General features: G+C 37.4%; 1 protein-coding gene across 3 annotated transcripts in view; it reads right to left on the reverse strand.

The window, feature by feature from the left end:
* GLRA2 (glycine receptor alpha 2) overlaps positions 1-23398 on the reverse strand; it is a 195360-nt gene that overhangs the window by 148344 nt on the left and 23618 nt on the right. For 2 of the 3 annotated variants that reach the window (XM_060137825.1, XM_060137826.1), the window contains exon 3: positions 4891-4958. In XM_060137825.1, the coding sequence (XP_059993808.1) occupies positions 4891-4958 (68 nt within the window). Of the gene's footprint in view, positions 1-4727; positions 4796-4890; positions 4959-23398 lie in introns of all 3 variants that reach the window. The other variant, XM_060137824.1, reaches the window with a different exon arrangement.

The following is a 23398-nucleotide window of genomic DNA, read 5'->3' on the forward strand; positions in this document are numbered from 1 at the left end:
TCAAATTAAAAAGTGTGTGTGTATGTATATATATTATATATATATGTGTATATATATATATATTTGTGTATGTGTGCACATGTGTATGTGTGTAAATACATACACATATCTTTTAGTTTTTCAAAAGCTATGTGTAAGTCATAGAATCTTTATTATATTCTTAGCACAGTTAATACAAGTACCTATATTCCATACTATTATTTCATATCAAATTTAGAATTTCTAAAGTTTTACTTTTCTTGGTACCTTCTAATTCTATGCCCATTGCCACAAAGATTGTTTCCTTAAATTGAATTATTTTGTTACTATTATATTTAGTGTAGCATTTGTACATAGAGATTGCCACTCTGTCTCATAAATATTGTTATTAAACTTTCTGCTCTCTTTTTATTTTTATAGGTATATATTTTTCAATCCAGTTATGTTATAAAGTTATTATAGACAAAGATATGCTTTGTGGATTTCCCACAGACCTATATGGCACTTCAGTTTTAACTTCTAGCTACACTGCAGTGAAGTTTTCATCATCTTGAGTCTGTGCTAGCTTTGAATATGGGAAGTTAGCTTTGAATTTGAAATTATGGGAGGGGGGGCAGTTGCTTTATGATGAATCCAGGTTTTAACATTGCATTGTTAATTTAGAGACCAAGGACACCTTATATCTCAGATTAACAAAATGTTAGGTAGATTCTTGGTTCTCCCTTAAAAATTCAGAAATAAGGAATGTAGCTACCTGCTATTCCTGGTAAGTTAGCATCTCCTTATGAGTTGCTTATGCACCTATAGAATGAAAGGTCTGTAATGTCATTCCAGCAGTTACAGCGTAGCCTGCATTCTCCTAAGGGACTGTCTACACCTTATCCAGTTCTTTAGGAAAGTGATTTCAGATCGGAGATAAAACAACTCTTCACCCTGTAGCGGTAACCAGCAGAGCATGTGGAATTTGGGGAAGAGTTTGGGGAGCTGGAATCATATTCTGGAGATGCTCTCCAAGTGGACACGTTTTGTACACCTTCAGCTCTTTCTACCCCCTTCCCCCTATTGCAGTCTCTCAATATTAAATGAGGAAAGGGTCTGAGTCTGCTGCTGTAGCATGGGGAGTGTTCCAGCACCCATAGGTCCAAATCACAGTCTATTCACCCACATCCTTCCAGGCAGTCATTTGGAAGCTTTGAGGAGACTATCTCTTCTCCATTTTCTGATGGCCTTGGGGACAACCTTGGGGACAGCTGTGTGCAGATGGCATGCAAATACTCTTGACCTTTACTGACATTATCGATATTCCCAAACTATGACTTTATAGTAGGAAGGAGGCGGTTGCAAATACACTCCTCATCCTGTAAATTCACTTGCCATCACTAGCTAAAGGAAAAGGGGAAAGAAAGAAAAGGAAATGGTAAACTGACGTTCCAAAACCGAAAGATAACCTGTCTCATCATACATCCCTTACTGGTCTTCTGAGTCTTTTGGAATCATAAGGAAAAAAAAAATTGTTCCACTGAATACTTTTAACACAGGGTCAGCTAGTAATGAACGTCACCGGATCCCTGTGACTCTTAATGAACAGAAGTACATGTTTTGAAATAATGTGCATGATCATAATGATCCATAAAAATATTCCTTAGAATAACACAAATATATTGTCCTGTGAGCACAGTCTTTAAACACTAACATACCAAAGGAGTAAGAGGCAATACTGTGTCTGTAAGTGAGCCTAATCTTTGTGGGCAGTTAGTACCAACAGTAGTTTAGTGGGATTTCATCAAACATAAGAGGGCAGACTGGATAGAACCAAAAGAAAGTCATATCACATTCTTAAAACAGATAATTATTGCCTCTTATTTAGAAACAAACATCCAAACTAAATCCTTCAATAATGCTATCAAGGGTTGTGGGATAAGAGTGGGACATGAGGGAAGAGAGGGAAATCAACATGCTCAGAAACTCAGAATTCTGAGACATTCTTGGAAAAAAATCATTCCAGAAAACATAGAGAAAGCAAAACTATTATCCCCCCCCCATAGCACTAATCAACGTCCTCAATGACTACATATATTACTGTGCATAAAACCTAAAGGTCTGATGTCTTGACTCCAACTAAAGACAGTTCAAGGAAGAATCTGTTTCTGTTTAACTTTTTTGACCATTTTTTTGAGTCACATTTTGTGAGAATGTTCGTGGATGGTAGAATCTCAGGGTTTTGGTAAGGGAAGCTCAGGCTGTGATGACACTCTGTGGGTACATCAGGTAGGTCCCCAGGCAGGGCCTAAGGGGTCTGGGAAAGTAAGACCTTTTCAAGGTGGAGCAATTCTCATGTTCTTATGAGCCCCTGAATAATGTCCATTTTAAATAGTGATGCCTTAGATCCCGGAGTTGGCAACCTATGGCCTGTGGGCCAAATTTGGCCATAGCCTGTGTTTATAAGTAGTTTTTTTTGGAGTATAGCCACACCCATTTGCTTACTATTGTTTATGGCTTCTTTTATGCCAAAAGGGCAGAATTAAGTAGTTGTGACAGAGACTGTCTGGTCCTCAAAGTCTTAAGTATTTACCGTCTGGCTTTTTAGAGAAAAATGTTTGCCAGTCCCTACCCTCCATGACATGATTTATTCTTTGATTTAAGCATGGTAGAGTTTCAAAAAACATTTTTTTTTAGTTTCACACAAAAGCCATAATTGAAGAAAATAAAAGATATTTTTAAAAGCCAAATTCAGTTTGTCATTACATCAGAAGCCAAGAAATAAAATAAAAGAAGCACAATACACATCATTCTTCTGGTCATGCGATTCAGTACGTCTCATACAGCAGAATAGACAGGCCGTTGATATTACACTTGGACAATGATTTCCAAATTTTTGCATAGGAAACATGACAAAGGACACCTTAATAAGTGGCCAAGAAGCACCTAAGCAGCCCATTTATTAAACACCTTCAGTAGCTCTTAAAGACACAGGAAAACAAGGATATCCATCGTTTCCATTTTCATCTCCTTAAATATTTAGCTTTTTCTTGCATTAATGAACACTGAAAAGGTGCACATTTACATTTTTGATTGAGGGTAAAAGGCAATAAGGAGATTTAATCAAAGCAACTTAAGGGTCTAATTAATGCAATCAGCGTTAGGTCGTGCAAATATTGTCATTGAATGCCATCGTGTAAAGCTGGTGATAGTGATTTGGGCGGCTGGAAGATTTGCCCCTCTGTTACCAGGATAAAACCAGGAGGGGAGAGACAGAAACTGAATGCCAAGTACAGAGTTGGAGTCTTCTTTCCATGTTCAGCTTTTCTTATGAGTCATTTAATAACCCTATCAAAACTATCCTGGTTGGGTAAAATTCTTAATGCACTACATACTGTCAAAGCCCCAAAAGTCTCATTTCTGGACAATGCTGTGTCAGAATAATATTAAAATGGGTAGTGGAGTTGCATTATGTCTGACTTGCCAGTGGAAAGGAGTGATAAGAGGTAAATTATTCTTTTATAACATTAAGGACACCAAAAAGTACAGTAATTTGTTAAACACAATCCTGGTAGCCTAAAAGAGAGAATTCATAAACACAGGGGAACACTATTTTTTACTTCTCAATGGCATTATGCTCATTATTTCACCTCTTGAGTGTTTCTAGGACATCGGCCACCATAGTAGTATAGTCACGCTCAACTATAGTTTATTTCGATCTCATTCAATAATATGACTGTATACTTTACATAGTACTGAAAATTTGAACCAGCCAATTGACTTAGGACTTAAATTGTATGGGGGCCAAGAAAATGTTTTACCCAAAATGTAATCTCCACACAATAGCCTAGCACTGTAAGCCTACTTATCTAATAGGCTGTGTCACAGGCAACAACACCATCTTGACATTGATAAGGAATCTTGGTGGATTTTACAGTATCTGAGATCTTTTTCATGTATGTGAAACATGTCTGCACTTAGAGTGTGATGGTTTTTTATTAGTTTTTTATGTTTATGTTTTTTTTTTTTTTGGAAAAGCCATGCATGTGATGTAATTGCTTTGGACTTGGAACAACTTTCTATTGCCACCAAATTGTGTGTGTGTGTGTGTGTGTTCATTGTAAGGTCAGCTCCTTGGCGTGTATCTTAAATCAGTGGTCCCCAACCTTTTTGGCGCCAGGGACCAGTTTCGAGGAAGACAGGTTTTCCATGGAGTGGGGGCGGGGCGGGGGGGAGGCGGATGGTTGGGTGGTTCAGGTGGTAATGCGGGCGATGGGGAGCGGCAGATGAAGCTTCGCTCACTAGCCCGCCACTCACCTCCTGCAGTGCGGACAGGTTCCTAACAGGCCTCGGACCGGTAACAATGTGAGGCCCGGGGGGGAGGGGGAGTTGGGGACCCCTGTCTTAAATGTAGCATGTCTGAGGCTTGATTATGTTAAAACTTCCTATTATATGAAAAATATCTCCCAAACTTTGAAATTTGTATTTCTGAAACATTGGAGATGCAAATATTTAAATATCCTTAACTGTAAACCATGCTTAATACTGATAATTCTACCTAAATCTAACCGAACATCATGTGTTTCCAGAATTTCTCTGGCATGATGGATAAAAGATTATTGAATTTTAAATAAATAACTAATTGTTTTCTAGAGGTGAATGAACTTGGAAATTGGCACTCAGTAAATGTCCTACAAATATACAACAGTACTCTTTGATCGCATATCCCATTCCTTCACACGATGGCTTCAGTGCTCAGTCCCACTCACCATTGTAGTTTCTGCTATTGACCCAAAGCTGTTGATAAATATGTTGCAGGTAACATTTACAGGAGGCCCTGCAAGTTGAACAATAAATAGAAAATTTGACAGGTTGTGTTCATGGCATAATCAAGTCACGTTTTTCTCTTGCCGGTGGCCTTGTAGCACTTACCATGGTGGTTTCTGTGACTGATCCAAAACTGTTGATAAAAATATTGCAAGTAACGTTTACTGGAGGACCTGCAGAACGCAATAAGAATGTTGCAATAGACATTGAAGCAAAAATACAGCTCCATCAACACTGTGCAAATGACTAGAGATGTAAACAAAATTAAAATGATGGTGAGATTGCAAAAAAAAAAAAAAAAGTTTTACCCAGAGAGGTTAACAGTGATAGCATTCCCACTAGCATTTCCAATAATGACAGTTATGCAGTAACTTACCCTGAAGAGTTTTGGATTTGGAAAATATAAGCTGAAGACTATTAAACGGAATTCATTGTCAATAGTTGCTATCAAAATTGCCTTTTGGGTGGGTGGCTTTCTTTGACCTTAGGCTCATCAACATTGTAGATGTCAACAGTAGGCGCCCATGGTGATGAAATAGCCCACGTTTATGAGTTCAAATGGAGCTGCATTTTGAACTGTGGATGGGTCAGGAATATCCACCTCCTTTCATGTGATACCCTTTAAATCAGTGGATCTAGTTTGATTCTCTTGATACCTCTGAATTTACCCTAGTCCTTCTTTATATCCTGTGACCCCCCCAATGAAAAATGATGCACAGAAATACAAAATCAAAGAAAATCAGCTCATCTTAAGAACCAAACACAGCAGTGTCACTTAATGTCCAGATTGTCGCCTCAGTAAATATACTGTAAAGAAAGATTTATTAATCCTAAATGTGCTATAAACAAAGAGCCTACTTTTTCCTCCAGAGACGGAGGGACTAACTCTCTTTCCTCTTGCCCTTTGTCTCTCATCCAAGCACTAACCAGGCCTGACTCTGCTTAGCTTCAGAGATCAGGTATAATCAGGCGTGTTCAAGGGGTATGGCCACAGACTCTTTGCCCTTTGACAACAGATAAATCACTTCCTGATGACTTCCGGTTTCATGTTATGCTGAGCAATATGTTTATTGCCCTCATGTAGTTTCCCCATAATGCTTTCTGAGATAAGAAATGGCTCATACTGCCATGAACTGTCTATTCACTCACTGCTTTCCCCTGTGGAAATTTGTCTCTTTTCACTTGACAAAGGCTCAGCAACCTGGTGCAAGGCACACCCCAGTTGGCTCAGTACCCAACAATCCAGTAGGATCTGAATGAGGAGGAGTTTGACTTGAGGCCTCCCTCAAAGGCTGGTAGTAAAACACAGCTGTGGCCACACTTGAGCGCCATGCTTTTACTTCTACAAGTCCACGTTGAGTTCTCAAAATGAGGAAAGGAAAAGGACTCAACAGCTAATGTACTCCCCCAGGCAAGGACTTTTGGTAAAAGAAGGAGCAAGGAGTTTGGGTGAAAGAGATGTATTGAGCTGTTTTTCTTTTTAACATAACTAACTTTTCTGTTTTTAATGAAAATGTGTTTATTTTTTAAGACGTGTTTGCAGGCGTGGAATCATAGGCACCACCATATTACCAAAGCATTTTCAGCCTGCATCTTTGAAATATTCCATCTTTTAGTTCATCCCTCTGTTATTCAGCATCTGCCAACTTGACTTCCTCTCCATGGTCACTTCCTACTCTACTTGATTTTGTTTTTCTGTTTCGGTTACTCAAAACAAAGCAAAACGAAAACCAAAAAGAGTCTCTTTCTTGGTCATAGAATTTTATTCTATAACAAATATATTCTTCTGCTAATAAGAAATAAATTAGACAGGGTAGAGGCACGTCATGAGAAATTACGTATCTTTGCTTTTTTTTCCTCTCTTCACAAGCAAATATTTCCTTTTAGATGGTCCAATTCAGGATGGAAAACTTTCATGAATTTTTATATGCAAGGTAGAAAATGAATGATGTGGGAAAAGAAACAGGAAAGAGAGAAATGTCATCTTAACAGGAAGAATTTGAAAATCCAAATGTAGTTTGTCTCGTACTGTACATTATCTGATTGTCTGGACTCCCCACCTGGCTTGAAACCAATTAGAAGGCTGGGTCCTACCATCATATATCTGTTTCTAACGTTCCCAGTAAATGACAGTGTGAGTGTATTGCTAGAATTCAAAATATTTTTTAAGCCACCACATATTGACACACTGTACTAAGCACATTAAAAAAATTACCTAGTTTAATCCTCACAAAAGAGGAATTGTTTTACTGCTCCAATAAATATTTTCAGATGAGGAAACTGGGGGTTAGAGAGGTTAAGTGACTTGCTTAAAGTCATGCCACAGTAATTAGAGAAGCTGAGACTCAATGTCTCATCATTCTGATTCCAAAAACCTAAACTTTAAACCCCTTTGCTGCACTGGATTCATTGCATAATATCCTCTGACCTGCCAACCATGGTATTTCCCATTGGTTTGTACATTTCTGGGATAATTTAATCCTTCACATCTGATCGCTTCAATCTTGGGCATTGCCTTAAGGTTCATTTGCATTTGGGTATAAAACCTTGGGAAGAAAAAAAGTAACTTTTTTTTGATAAGGGATTAGCACATGCGTATAATAAGAGCCCACATATATTAAAACCTCGCTGCACGCCAATGAGTGCCTTATTTCATTCTTCAGTAATTACATGCTTCCATGTCCCCCATTTTACGGATGAGGAAACTGAGGCATAAAGGAAATTCATTAATTTTCCCAAGGTCACAGAGTTTGTAAGAGGCAGAAACTGCCTAACTTTAGGGACACCTTTTTAAACTACAGGGATAAAATGCCTGAGGCCAATAGACTCCTTCTAAGGATAGAAGTTACCTAAATATGGGAATATGCCTGCAAGTTTTTCGGGTTGAATGATAGAATCATTTTTCACTTTTAAGAGTTATCCTGACATGTGCCAGCACAACCTTTCCTCTGTTTTAGCCCAATAATCTGCTAAGAACACATTCACATTCTTAGATGTGACCACCAGCGAATGAATGTGTTCTGTAAACTGCAGAAAGAGTTAACACTAGTTAACCTCATCTAATTGGTTTATCACCGAAGATATTCCAAAGTGAATTGGATGAGAATTTGACTGGGAAGAAGAATTATGTAGACATCTAATCTCTCATATCCCTATCCTCCCCTCCCTCCCTTCCTTCCTTGTCTCCTCTCTCCCGTCTACCCTCTCTCCCTCCCTCTTTTCCTTTCTTTCTCACTCTCTTCCTTTATTTTTTGCCTTATTCTTATGAGAAAGAACAACCTTGCCATAACTCAAGTATAAATGGAAGTAAAAACTATATTTAGAATACTTCATAGGGATTAGGAAAGATGGTTCCCCTCCCTGACCCCCAGCACAAGCTATAACAAGCCTCATCCCATACTGATCCTCTTTGTTGCTAAATATCTCCCTCAGACTGTCTTCTTTGGAGTAAGGCATTTGTTTGGGTAACCCAAGTAAAATTACAGTTATGCTGCTTGAGAGGGGTAATAGAGTTATTGATTATTGCTCATTAACATCTTCAGTTTTGGATCAATTGATCAAATTCGCTGTAAGAGGGAATAGGATCACTGTGAATAGTGCATCCTAACTATTGTGTCCCCTGCTGCTCACACCGGAGTTGGAAGATCAGCAGAATCAGCACCACCTGGGACCTTGTTGGTCCCAGAAACTCAGGCCCCATTCAAGCCCTGCTGAAGTGGTCTTCACTTTAACAAAGGGGATTTGTTCCTGCGGATCAATTTTTTCTCCCTTTCAAGATCAAAATCATTTCTTTGTGTCATTCAGTCTTTCATGAGTGTTCCTTGAAATGTCAACTCTAGTCCATTAATAAAACTTCTTAGGTCAAACCCAAAGTTGTGCAACCATCACCATTATCTATTTATAAAACTTTTCCATCACTTCAAACAGAAACTTTGTAACCATTAAGCAATAGTGCCCCATACTTCTCTCTGTCCAGCCCCCCGGCAACTTTTAATCTACTTTGTGTCTCTATAAATTTGTCTATTCAAGATATTTCATATAAGTAGAATCATACAATATTTGTCCTTTGTGTCTGCTTCTTTCACTTAACATAATGATTTCAGGGTTCATCCATGTTGTAGCATGTATCAGAACTTCTTTTTTTATGGCTCAGTAATAATCCATTGTATGTATATACTACATTTAAAAAATGTTTCTGTTGGTGGACACTTCGGCTGTTTTCAACTTTTGGCTATTGTCAGTAATGCTGCAATGAATTGTTTGAGTTTCTGCTTACAATTCTTTTGAGTATATATCAAGGAGTGAAATTGCTGGGTCATATGGTAATTCTATGTTTAACTTTTTAAGGAACTGCCATGCTGTTTTCCACATTGGCTACACCATTTTACATTGCCACAAGTAATGTATAAGACTTCTAATTTTTCCACGTCTTAACCAGTGCTTACTTTCCATTTTTTGATAATCGGTATCCTAGTAGGTGTGAAGTGGCTTTGAATTTCATTCCCCTAACGACTGATGACATTGAGCATCTTTTCATGTGATTATTTGCTATCTTCTTTGGAGAAAAGTCTATTTTTGTATTGGGTGGGTTGTCTTTCTGCTGCTGAATTGCAGGAGTTCTTTATATATTCTGGATATTAAACCCTTATCAAACATGTGATTTGTAAATATTTTCTCCCATTCTGTAGATTGTTTCTACTCTTTCCTTGTAATGTCGTTTGATACCCAAAAGTTTTTAGTTTTGATGAAGTCCAACTTACCTATTTTTTCTTTTGTTGCTCATGCTTTGGTGTCATCAAAAAGAAACAGACATTCAATTGCCAAATCCATGGTCATAAAAATTGACTCCTGTTTTCTTTTAAGAGATTTATGGCTTGAGGCCCTATATTTAAGCCGTTGATTTATTTTGAGATAATTTTTGTATATGATGTGAGATAGAGGTCCAGTTTCATTCTTTTGCATGTAGAAATCCAGGTGTCCCAGCCCCATTTGTTGATGACTGGTATTTCCCTCACTGAATGGACTTGCTACCCTTGTCAAAATCAATTGGCTATAGATGTATGGACTCTCAGTTCTATTCCATTGGATAGAACTGATGTTTATGCTGATGTAAGTACCACACTGTTCTGATCACTGTAGCTTTGCCGTAATTTTTGAAATCAGGAATTGTGAACCCTTCTACTTTGTTCTTCTCTTTCAAGATTGTTTTGGCTATTCAGGGCCTCTTGCAATTTCATATGAGTTTGAAGATTGGTTTTTTCAATTCCTCAAAAAAAAAAAGGCTGTTGGAATTTTTATAGGAGTCATATTGAATTATAGATTGCTTTGCATAGTATTTACACCTTGTCAATATTAAGTATTTCTTCCCATGATCATGGTGTGTCTTTCCATTTTTTAAAGTCTTCTTTAATTTATTTCAGCCATGTTTTGTGATTTGCTTTGTACAACTCTTTCACTCCTTGGTTTAATTTATTCCTATGTATTTTATTCTTTTAGATGCTATTGTAAATCGAATTGTTTTCTTCACTTCCTTTTCAGATTGTTTATTGCAGTTGTATCGATACGCAACTGATTGTTGTGTGTTGATCTTGTATGCTGCAGTTTTACTGAATTCATTTATTAGCTCTAGCAGTTTTCTTTTGGATTATTTGGGGTTTTAAATGTATAGGACCGTGTCGTCTGCAAACAGAGATAGTTTTACTTCTTCCTTTCAAATTTAAATGCCTTTTATTTCTTTTTCTTATCTAATTGCTCTGGGAAAAACTGCCAATAAAGTGCTGAATAGCAGTGGTGGAAGCAGGCATCCTTGTCTTGTTCCTGATCTTAGGGAGAAAGCTTTGTCTTTCACCATTTAGTATGCCTCTTATAGATGGCATATAGTTGAGTTATGTTGTTAGCTGGGAATTTTTCATAAGTGCTCTTTATTGTGTAGAAGAAATTCTCTTCTATTCCTAGTTTTCTGAGTGGTTTTCCTTTTTTACTGTTAAAAGTTGTTGGACTTTGTCAGCTGCCTCTTCAGCATCAAATGAGATGATAACATGTTTTCTTTCCTTCATTCTATTAATGTAGTGTATTTGATCAATTTCATTATATTGAAAAGGGCTTTGCATTCCTGGGATAAATCTCTATTGGCCATGATGTATAATCCTTTTACTTCACTGTTGGATTTGTTCTGATACTATTTTGTTGTGGATTTTTGCATCTATATCCACAAAGGGTATTTGTCTGTGTTTTTATTTTCTTGTGGTGTATTTATCTGCCTTTGGTGTCAAGGTAATGTTGACCTCATTAGGAAGTATTCTTTCTTCTTTTATTTCTTGGAAGAGTTTGAGAAGGATTGGTGTTAATTCTTCTTTACATGTTTGTAAGAATTCACCAGTGAAGCTGTCTGGTCCTGAACTTTATTGGAAGGTTTTTGATTATTCAGTCAATTTCTTTACTTGTTATAAGTCCGAGATTTTTCTATTTCATCTTGAGTCAGTTTAGGTAATTTCTGTATTTCTAGGTATTTGTCCATTTTATCTAGGTTACCTAATTTGTTTACAATCTTCTCTTATAATTCTTTTTTACTTCTGTAAGGTCAGTAGTAATGCCCCCACTTGCATTTCTGATTTTTATTATTGGAGTCTTCTTTATTTTCTTTGTCAGTCTAGCTAAAGTTTTGTAATTTTTGTTGATCTTTTAAGAGAGCCAACTTTTGGTTTTGTTGATTCTCTAATTGCTTTTCTATTTTATTTTTGTCTACTTTATTATTTATTTCCTCTGCTAGCTTTGGGTTTAGTTTGCTCTTCTTTTTCTAGTTCCTCAAGGTGTGATGTTAGGTTATTGATTTGAGATCTTTCTTCTTTTTTAATGCAGGCATTTACATTATAAATTTCCCTCTGAACACTGCTATCACTGCATCCCATAAGTTTTGGTATGTTGTGTTTTTGTTTTCATTCTTCTTTAATTTCCCTTGTGATTTCTTCTTTGACCCATTGGTTGTATAAGAGTGTGTTATTTTCCAGATATCTGTGAATTTTCTGATTTTCCTTTTATTATTGATTTTTGGCTTCATTCTACTATGTTTGGAAAAGATACAATACTTTTTATAATTTTTATCTTTTAAATTTTATTAAGATTTATTTTGTAGCCCAATATATGGTCTGTCCTAGAGAATGTTGCATGTACACTTAGAAGAATGTGTATTCTGCTGTTGTTGTGTGGAGTATTCTTTATGTTTGTTAGGTCTATTTGGTTTATAGTGTTGTTCATATCCTATATTTCCTTACTGATCTCTGTATTGATGTTCCATCTATTACTGAAACTGGTGTATTAAAGCCTCCAACTATTACTGTAAAAGTGTTATTTCTTCCATCAATTTTATCAAGGTTTGCTTCATATATTTTGGGGCTCCGTTGTTTGGTGCATATATTTTTAGGATTGTTATATCATCATGATGACTTGACTCTTTTATCAATATATATTGTCATTCTTTGCCTCTTTTAAGAGATTTTGACTTATGTTAGTATAGCCACCTCAGCTGTCTTTTGGTTACTATTTGCATAGAATATCTTTTTCCATCCTTTCACAGTCAATCTACTTGTATCTTTGGATCTAAAGTGAGTCTCTTGTAGACAGCATATAGTTGGATCATAGTTTGTTTTATCCATTCTTCCTATCTATGTCTTTTGATTGAAGAGTTTAGTACATTTAGATTTAAAATAATTACTGTTAAGGAATGACTTCTGCCATTTGGTATTTGATCTCTGTATATTTTACAGCTTTTTTGTTTTTCCTTTTGTCTATTACAACCCTCTTTCGTATTTAGTTGATTTTTATTTTTTTGTAGTGAACCATTTTGATTCTCTTTTATTTCAAAGAGGTATACTTTTTAGAATTTTTTTTTGTGGTTACTCTGGGGATTACATTTAACATCCTAAATTTATAACAGTCTAGTTTGAAATGATATCAACTTAACGTCTATAACATACAAAAACTCTACTCCTGTACAGCTACATCCTCCTCCCTTTATGTTTTTCTTGTCACAAATAATATCTTTATTTATTGTACATCCAGTAACATAAATTAATAACTTTTTAATGAATTTGTCTTATAAATCCTGTAGGAGATAAAAAGTGGAGTCACAAACCAAAAATACCATAATACTGTTTTTATATTTGCTGGTGTATTTACCTTTAGCAGAGACCTTTATTTCTTCATTAGGCTTTGAGTTACTGTATAGCATCCTTGCATTTCAACCTGAAAGATTCCCTCTATCATTTCCTGTAGGGCAAGTCTAGTTGTAGTTAACTCTTTCAGCTTTTGTTTATCTGGGAATGTCTTAATTTATCTTTCATTTGTGAAAGTTTTGCTGGATATAAATTCTCAGCTACATTTTTTTTTCTTTCAGCACTTTAAATGTATCATCCTTTGCCTCCTGGTCTCCAAGGCTTCTTCTGAGAGATTGGCTAATGATTTTATTGGGCATCCCATGTAAGTAATGAATTGCTTTTGTCTATCTGTTTTAAAAATTCTTTCATTGTCTTTCAACAGTTTGATTGTAAAGTTCCTCAGTGTGAATCTCTTTGGGTTTTCCTACTTGGAGTTCATTGAAGGTTTTGGATTTGTAGATTTATATATATCATCAAATTTGAGAAGCCATTATTTCTTCAAATATTCTATTCAAATATTCAAAGATTCTTCCCACCTCTTTCTCACTCTCAGAATGTGTATGTTGGTCTGTTTGATGGTATCCCATTGGTTCTTTAGACTCTGTTCAGTTTTCTTTATTCTTTTTCTTTTATGCTCCTCAGGCTCAGTAATTCACTTGCCCCGTCTTTGCATTCACTGGTTCTTCTTCCTGCTCAAATCTACTGTTAAACTCCTCTAGTGAATTTTCCATTTCTATTTTTTCACTTTTCAGCTCCAGAACTTCTGTTTGGTTCCTTTTTATAATTTCTAGCTCTTTATTGATATTCTCATTTTATTCTTACATCAATTTCCTGATTTCCTTTTATTGTTTGTCCTTGTTTTCCTTTAGATCTTTAAGCATATTTAAGACAGTTATTTTAAAGGATTTATCTAGAAAGTCCAATGTCTGGACTTCCTCAGGGATGATTTCTGTCAATTTATTTTTTATCTTCAAATAGGACATACTTTCCTGTTTCTTTATATGCTGTGTGATATTTGTTGATAATTAGATATTTGACTGTTATAACTGATAACTCAAGAGGAAAGTAAGGGAAAAGGGGGAAATTAGATTCTCCCCCTTTGCCCAGAGTTTGATGGATGTTTTTATTGTTGATAGCTATTGTAGGCCATCTATTTGGTGACTTTCCTACACTATTTTTGGAAAGACTATGTTCCTTCTTGTGTATGGCCTTTATAGTCTCTGTTTCTCAGCTTGTGTTCAACTACGGTTTCGATAGAAATTTTCTTGAATGCCAAGGGCTAAAAAAATCTACCAAACAAACAAAAAAAATACCTTTCCCAGTTTTCATGGATTGTTTCTGTTCTGGGGCACTCCTTCAATACATAGCCATTCTTGAACTGAACCTAGCGATCAGCCCAAGGTGAAATCTTCTCAGGTCTTTTCTGAGCATGCATCTTGCCCTGAGAATGCATATGGCTTTCTAAATTTTCCTGCCTGCATCCATGGCTGATTTTGAATTTTGTAATTTCCCTAAGAAACTCTCCTCAGCTTTTGCTCTCAGGCCTTGGATAGTCTGTTGTATGTTTCAACTGTAATCTTTTACCCAGGCATCTGAAGGCTTTTAGTGTTTCTTGCAGTGTTTTTGATCAATACCTACTGCTTTTCTATCCTGAGTTCCACCACGTTAGGTGGAACAAAGCTGAGCACTGTTATGGGCTGAATTGTGTCCCTTCAAGAAATTTATATGTTGGAGTGCTAACCACCAGTACCTCAGAATGTAACTGCATTTGGAGAGAAGGTCTTTAAAGAGGTAATTAAGGTTAAATGAGGTCATAAATGTAGTTCCTAATCTGACACAAATAGGGTCCTTAAAAGAAGAGGAGAAAAGAGACATCAGGGATGTGTGTGCACAGAGGAAAGACCATAAGAGGACACAGTGAGAAGGTGGCCACCCGCAAGCCAGGGAGAGAGTCCTTGGGAGAAACCAATACTGCTGTCACATAGATCTTGGACTTCTAGCCTAAAGAGTTGTGAGAAAGTAAATTTCTATTGTTTAAGTCACCTAGTCTGTGGTATTTTGTTATAACAGTCGTAGCAAACTAATACAAGTGCTTTGCATCTGTCCTTCTGGTAGCACGCAGACAGGTTAGAATAGACAGACAAAATAATTTGTGAATAATGTTTGCCTCGCCTCCTCCAGAACGAGGGACCAGGGTTCCACACTGGGAATGTAGGCTGCCACTGATTCAAAACCAAAACCACTACTGAGGAGGGGATGGGACAAGGACAAGTAAAGACACCACAAAGCTTTCCTGCCATTTTGAAGTTAGCTTTTTCTTGATTCAGTAGTTTCTTGCTTGCTGTAGACCTCTGACTATTTCCCAGAATTCTGACCAAGTTATTTCTGACAGTTTATACTTACTTTCTGAAGTTTCTGTGTGGGGAACAAGAGCTTGGAGATGCCTACTCTGCCATTTTGTTGATGCCAGCCTTTTCCTCTGCAAAACTTGAACACAGTCATGTGAATTATGGTGCTTCTAAAGGAGAATAAAGTATGTGTTGTTGTTTCCCAACTTTATTTGACCATAGGAGATTTTTTGTTTTTTTGAAATAGACCATCCTTTTTGTTAAAAAAAAAATTGAAGTATAGTTGGTTTACAATGTTGTGTTAGTTTCTGGTGTGCAGCAAAGTGATTCAGTTATACATATATATTCTTTTTCATATTCTTTTCCATATGGTTTATTACAGGATATTGAATATAGTTCCCGGTGCTATACAATAGCATCTTGTTGTTTATCCATTCTCTATATGATAGTTTGCATCTGCTAGTCCCAAACTCCTAATCCAACCCTCCCCTGCCCCACTTCCTCTTTGGCAACCACAAGTCTGTTCTCTATGTAAAATAGACCATCCTTTTCATGGAGCACATTTCAAAGATGGCAGGCATTCTTCAAAACATAGTTTTGAAAATGCTGATCTACATTAATTCATTTATTAATTCAATTAACAAATTCTTGTTGAACAATAAATATATTAGATGATAGTAATATAACTATAAGAACTAAAGGCCATTATAGAGGTATTATCATACCCTGTGATCCTGCCAAGGAGGGAATGTTTTATTGGGGGCTGCAGGGTAGGTGCCTGGGATGAGGAGGTAATGGAAGAGGAACAAAGAATCAGTGAAGATCAGCTTAACCTTTCCCAGTTATCTATCTAAGACTCTCAACTTACGTAATGATCCTGTGGTCTAGGAATGTAATGCAGGGATGCAAGTCACAAACTCTGCTTGTAATCAGATTTGATAAGTGTAGTAATTCCTAGATGAGTTCTCTTAAAAACTCAGTGGCCTAGATGACAGGTCAGCAATATGTTTTTGTAAAGAGCCAGATGGTAAATATTTTAGGCTTTGTGGACCATAAGGTCTCTGTTACAATTACTCAATTCTGTCTTTGTAGTGACAGTAGCCATAGACAGTATATAAATAAATGAGCGTGGCTGTGTTACTGTAAAACTTTATTTACAAAACTGATGGTGGACTAGATTTGGCCATGGGTCAAGTTTGCTGGGCCCTGCTCTGGACTCTCAGAGCTGGAGGTTGGAGAACCACAGAAATGGTTTTGGAATTCCATAATCTTTCCATATGTTGAAGTGAGGACTGGCCGTGGCCATGGAGGAGCATAGGGACTGTCTGTAGGTCTGTCTACAATGAGCTTGATATTGTGCTTTGTGGCATGAATAAAATCCACCTTAGCAGAAAGGGTGGATGGGAAATGATATCCTTTGGGCCAGCTGCACTGTAGTGGGCCCAGGTGAAAACCATGAATTTCCAGTCAGACCAATATGCTATCACAAGAGCTAGGAGGCAGTATGGAAGAGAAATGGGGCCAGGACAGATAATGTGGACAACAAATATTTGACTCAGTAATTATATTTAATATGACTCAGGCTTGCTCATAAAAATGAATCAATGGTAAGAGCATTCTGTATCTTGCATATTTAAAACCTGGAACTGATTTTTATAACTTCTACCATGGTAATGAAAATTTTATCTATTATTCATAGTGACTGAATTAAAATAAGCGTATATATATTTGTATTGACCAAAGCTTTCTAAATTAACAATAAATACAATTTTTTAAAGCTTTGTGATGGATTCTATTTAAAAATAATCACCAGAGACAAATACCGTATGACGTCACTTATTTGTGGAATCTAAAAGATCCAGACTAATAGGAACAGAGATTAGAATGGTGGTTACCAGGGACTGGGGGGTGGGGGAAATGGGGAGATGTTGGTCAAAGGGTACACACTTACAGTTATAAGATGAATAAGTTCTGGGGATCTAATGTACAGCGTGGTGGCTATAGTTCTCAATACTGTATTATATACTTGGAAGTTGCTAAGTGAATCATAAATGTTCTTACCACGAAAAAGAATTTGTAATTATGTGACATGATAGAGGTGTTAGGTAATGCTACATGGTAATGATTTTGTAATATGTAAGTGTGTAGCTCAACACATTGTACACCTTAAATTTACACATTTGACATTGTTATATGTCAATTATATCTCAATAAAACTTGAAAACATTTAAATGAGGGCTGCAGCAAAGATAAAAAAAATAAGCACTAGGAGAGAGTAGAGAATCTGTGTAACAGCAAAACAACTAGTCACTGTTCATTAGTTTTGCCTCAGTTATGTTATTTTCCAACATGATTTTAGGGCAAAAGACTTGAGAGCAGAGGGCATTCTTTGAGTACTAAGATGAAAATTATTTTTTCTCTCTTGTCACAAATAGACAAGAATGACATTTTGATTTTGCATTTTATTCCTTGTAAATAATTTAATGAGTCCTCAAGTATCACAACTGATTGAGTGTGGGGCCCCTGGATGGGAATGGAATAGTAACTATATGTGCTTGATTTATACAGAAATTAAATTTCTTTTGGAATAAGATTTTTATCTCGCAGGAGGATTCTCACCATTAGCTCAAGAGATAAAGGGAGAAAATAAAGCACATAGAGAAATCAAAGATGTATAGTTAACGGTCAGAGACTTGCTGTTTGAACACGGCGAAGCGCTGTTTCTTATGATGGCTTCCTGTGTTGCGTGGTACTTTGATTTGATGCCCATGAAAGAGAGAGTCTTGGAGGATGAGAGGGTTGTAAAGGGAGGGAATGGCTTTTCATGGTGGCACTCCCTTTGTGAGGGGTGATTTGAAGCATCTAATCCCAAAGAATGGAGAAAGTTGTTGTTTTTTTAATGTCATGATATTAATTAGAAATGGTCACAGAAACTAACCCATTGCATTTTTTAAATCTTCTTGAAAATTCACCACTAGTGAGTTATATATTATTGATTCTTCTGCCCAACACATGGTCAAAACGATTTTATCAGTCCTACTACATTCAGTTTAGTTGCTGACATCCAGGTCTGTGCAGAGGGCAAACTATTCACATAAGTAAAAAAGGTTGGATATTTACTGATTCCCACAGCCTGATGCAGCAAACCATTTGCTTTGGACCAGCCATGCTGATAAAATGATAAAACTGCCAGACAAAGCAATTAATTAGCAACTTAGGTAGCTTGAATACAGAGAACCAAATGGCAGATTCTGTGAGTCCTTCCACTAATGGCTGCCACTTGTTAGCTGCTCTCACACAAGGATGAGTGAATGGACAGATGTGCACACGGCTCAGATCCATGTCAGAGGGCTTTGAGAATGCAGGCAAGTTTCTATCTTTGCATACTGTGGATTTCTCCATGATTTAAAAAGAAGGGATAAGGCAGGGGCCATTATCTTATGCAAGATGATCACTTTGTTTTTTTAACATCTTTATTGGGGTATAATTGCTTTACAATGGTGTGTTAGTTTCTGCTTTATAACAAAGTGAATCAGTTATACATATACATATGTTCCCATATCTCTTCCCTCTTGCGTCTCCCTCTCTCCCACCCTCCCTATCCCACCCCTCTAGGTGGTCACAAAGCACCGAGCTGAAACTGGGTGCTATTAATAATTACACAAGAACGCCAGGCATAAACCAGTACTGTCCTGAGAAACCTGGACTTTGGGTCATACTACTCAAAGATATATTTGCAGTATGGTACCTACCAGTCTGTCTTATTTTTGCCACTAGCTCTGCTTATTATTACCTGTGAATTTTAAACAGATTATAGAAACTCTCTGGGTCTGTTAATTCTTCTGTAAAATGGGAATAATGATGGTTGCCTTGATGTTAATTGTGAGAATTGGTAGTAATGTATGGAAAGCCCATGATAGTAAAATAAATTGAAGCTTATTTATAGTAATAGTAGTAGTATTACTATCATTATTACAAGTTCATTGGATTGTCAAAGTATGCCTCTGCAGGAGGTACATCATTAAACCCATTTTAATATAGAGTAAACTGAAATGTTGAGACTACAACTTAGATTTCCCAACTTTTTCTATGCTAAGCTTTACCTGAAATAATGCCCATCTCATCCAGTTTCCCCTCTCTTCTCTCCATAAGTTGTTTTTTCTCAGCTCTGTAGAAATTTTTAGCAGGATCCAACCACCTTGTATAACTCACTTTCAGGAATTTTGCATAAACATTCTTCATGTCTGGACAACCATGTAGCACCATGGGTTTGAGATCATTGCTGCTAGCTTCTTTATTTAAAATAGGGTTTCTCAGGGACTTCCCTGGTGGCTCAGTGGTTAAGAATCCACCTGCCAATGCAGGGGACACGGGTTCGAGCCCTGGTCCAGGAAGATCCCACAACTACTGAGCCTGCGCTCTAGAGCCCGCAAGCCACAACTCCTGAGCCCGCATGCCGCAACTACTGAAGCCCGTGCACCTAGAGCCCATGCTCTGCAACAAGAGAAGCCACCGCAAGGAACAGTAGCCCCCGCTTGCTGCAACTAGAGAAATCCCGCGCGCAGCAACGAAGACCCAGGGCAGCCATAAATAAATAAATAAATAAAATTTTTAAAAATAAATAAAAAATAAAATAAAATAGGGTTTCTCAACCTAAGGATTGGCATTTGGGGCCAGATCATTCTTTATTGTGGGAGTTTGTCTTTTGAGTTGTAGAATGTGGCGCAGCATCCTTGGTCTCTAGTCAGTAGATACCAATAGCACCCCACCTCCCACAGCCCCTGCTGTGACAACCAAAAACATGTCCAGACATTGCCAAATGCCCCCTGGGGGACAAAAATCACTCCTGGTTGAGAACTACTAAATTATAAATAGCAGGTAAAAGTGCAGGATGAGTGGAAAGGCAATTTAACAAGGATTACATGTTATGTAACAATGAAACGCGCTTCAGAGCATTCTTCTGCTTAGCCAAGCAAATGCTAGGGTCATGTTCAAATATTTTTGGTCATATGAATTTCTGATAAGAAAGTCATCTCTCTTATGTATTTCAACAAAGAATGTGGATTTTAAAAAATTTATAAACATACTTTGGACGAGTAAATGGCAGTATTATGGAATTTGTACTCCTTTGTTTGGTTTGTTCATCAAGAAATTAAATTTGGTGCCTCTTTGCAGGCACTTGCTGAATTCTGTGCATTTCCGTCTTATATCTCTTCAGTCATTCAGTCAGTCAGCAAACATTTATTGAGTACCCATTATGTGCCTGGTCTTGTACTAATTATCATTTACAATTAGATGGTGAATTGTGGGACAAAATATAAGAAAATCAGGCATTAAGGACAAGTCAGAAACAATTTGCTGGAAAGCCCTTCACTCATTCTGCAAGAAATGTCAGATGAAACAAAAAGTGTGTGCCCAGCCAAGCACCACAGAGAGGGCATTTTCGTTAAGCCTCTTTCTAATACAAGCAAACTGCTGCTTTTTTGTTGTTTGCAGAGTCATAGTGACCTTAGTGAGCAGTTTATGTTCTGGGAGATTTAGGGCTCTTTGTTTGTGGTGACAAAATTCATTTCCTGTTTTAAAGATCTCAGAGACTAAGTGGAAACCTTCATGTTGGGAATAATTTGTAAGTGTAATTGACATATATTTCTATTTATGCTATAATAAAATGTCATCAGATGGAGAATTGCTGGAAAACGTGAGATTCTTGCCATCTTGGGATTGGGGTGGATAATAAATAAAGGCCCATTTAGCCTTAGAAGAAGACGATTTTAAATGCCATTTGGAAGTAGGTTTGAAATGAAGAGATCTGAGAATTTCTCATGAACCCAAATGATATTTCCTTTCATTTTAGCAAGTAACAAAAATAGGATTAAAGATGACTTTCTCTCATGTTAATTGAATCCTCTACTACTTTACAAAATGAATAGCAAGTTCATCAACTTGTTAGGGCCTGACAAATTGAAAATAGATTTGTTTTGCATTAGTAATTTTTAAAGAGGGAACTATGCTGGTTTTGAGGTTATAATAATGAAATTGATGGGTGCAATTGACACACATATACAGTGAATTTTCCCATGGATCTTCCTACTTGAATGTCATCTTTCTTGGAACTTCCAGAGCCCTATAATCCTTGCCATGTTGTAGTATAGTCATTTTTGTTCATGTTTGTCTAATTCTATCTAGTATGTTCTAGACAGTATGCTCAGATCTGATTCCCTGTAGTGTTTCCTAAGGCATTTATATAGTACTAAGCACACAGTAGGCACTCAATAAATGCTCCATGAATGCTGTTGATCAGAATATAAGCCTTTTTGTGTAAGTAAATGCCAGTGGCATGCCAAGAAATCTGTGTATTTCCATTCTATTTCAGAGCAACTTTCAATACAAGGCATTTTAAGCCCATCAGTTGCCTCTATCCCTTCAGCTTCAAAGAGGAGTTCATTCAAAAAGTCCTTCATTTAAATCAATTATTTCATCTCAGCCTGTGAAATAGAAAGTGCATTCTGTTTGCTCTCTTTGCAAAGCACTCGACAAGAATGATAAAATTCTGACAAAAGCATGACAGTCACCAATGAGCACCAATGGCCCTCTGAAACTACTACTGAACTGCCATGTTTGAGGTGGGGGTCGGGAAACTTCTGGACTGTGGCCCTCCCTCCTGACATTATCCCTCACCAGTGCAGCATAGAGTAAAGGGAAGAATCATAAACTTCAGAGCTAGAACTGGATTTAAAACCTGTCTCTGCTTTGTACTATTTGTATAACTCTCTGTAGGCTATTTAATCACTCTGGGCTCCAGCTTCCTCATCTATAAAAGAAGAAATATCTTCGTCTAATTCACAGGTTCATTGGGAGGACAGAATGTGACAATGTGTGTGAAATGCCACCTATTTCTTTTCTCTTACCATCTCCTTCCCCTATCAGGGAAGGATCTTCCTCCTAAACCTTGAGATTTTCCCTTTGTTTAACCATTAGATGTACTTTTCTCAAGCATCATATCTCTGCTCTACATTTTATTATACTCACCCTTACTCACAGTGTTGAGAAAAATACCTGGATTTTAAATAGGCTCTAGCAAAAAAGAAGAGATCTTCTTATTGGAGAAGGAGTGTATTATTGAATCTAGCAATCATGAGTATAGGGAAAAATTGTGCTTCAAGGGAAAACTCTGGATTGTCTATAGTACACGCCTCCATGTCATCTGACTCTCATTCTATGGGAGCTATTTTATAACTCTTTAAATTGTGTAACTCATAGCAATGGGAAATATCTCTTGCTTAGAGACATGCAAATCCTGCCATGTCCTGTCCCACAGAGGTTCAAGTGACTGCCCTCCCCCACCGTGAAGAGGCTGGTTTTGCCTCTATTTGCACATTCAGGCCAATAGTTTTGATCTATAAATGTGTCTGTTTCTTAGATTTTCTTTTGAACTGGTTATGCCATCTGCCTGGTTCCCTCATTGATGAATGAGTTAAAGAAAATTTAACACGTATTCATTTTATATCTGCATGAGAGTTGTGATTTTATCTTTTTTTTTTTTTTTTCGGTACGCGGGCCTCTCACCGCTGCGGCCCCTCCCGCCGCTGAGCACAGGCTCCGGACATGCAGGCCCAGCGGCCATGGCTCACGGGCCTAGCCGCTCCGCGGCACGCGGGACCCTCCCGGACAGGGGCACGAACCCGTGCCCCCCGCATCGGCAGGCGGACCCCCAACCTCTGCACCACCAGGGAAGCCCTATCTTTTTTTTTTGCAAATTATCTTTTAATGTGAGTTGTTAGAAGAAATTATTACCCTTTGGAACTGTTAGACTCAGAGCCAGGCTGTGGAAGCTTAAAGACCTAAACCTGTTCAAGGCCATGACAGTGCTGGGCAACCCAGCACTTCCAGTTCCACAGTCAAAAGAGATATTACAGCACCATGTCTGCCAGTGAATAGTACCTAAGCTCTCACATCCCTGCTCTGTTCGTCTGTGGCTTCCACAAATGGGAACCTGTTTCCTCATTAGGCATTCTGCACCATTTCTCAGAGGGTAGGAAGGTCACCACTGCACTGGGAGGAAACAGAAGTTTTCTATGTCAGCAAGGTATCTAAAAATAGAAACCAGAGTTC

This window comes from Lagenorhynchus albirostris, chromosome X (genome assembly GCF_949774975.1).
Source record: "Lagenorhynchus albirostris chromosome X, mLagAlb1.1, whole genome shotgun sequence".
NCBI lineage: Eukaryota > Metazoa > Chordata > Mammalia > Artiodactyla > Delphinidae > Lagenorhynchus > Lagenorhynchus albirostris.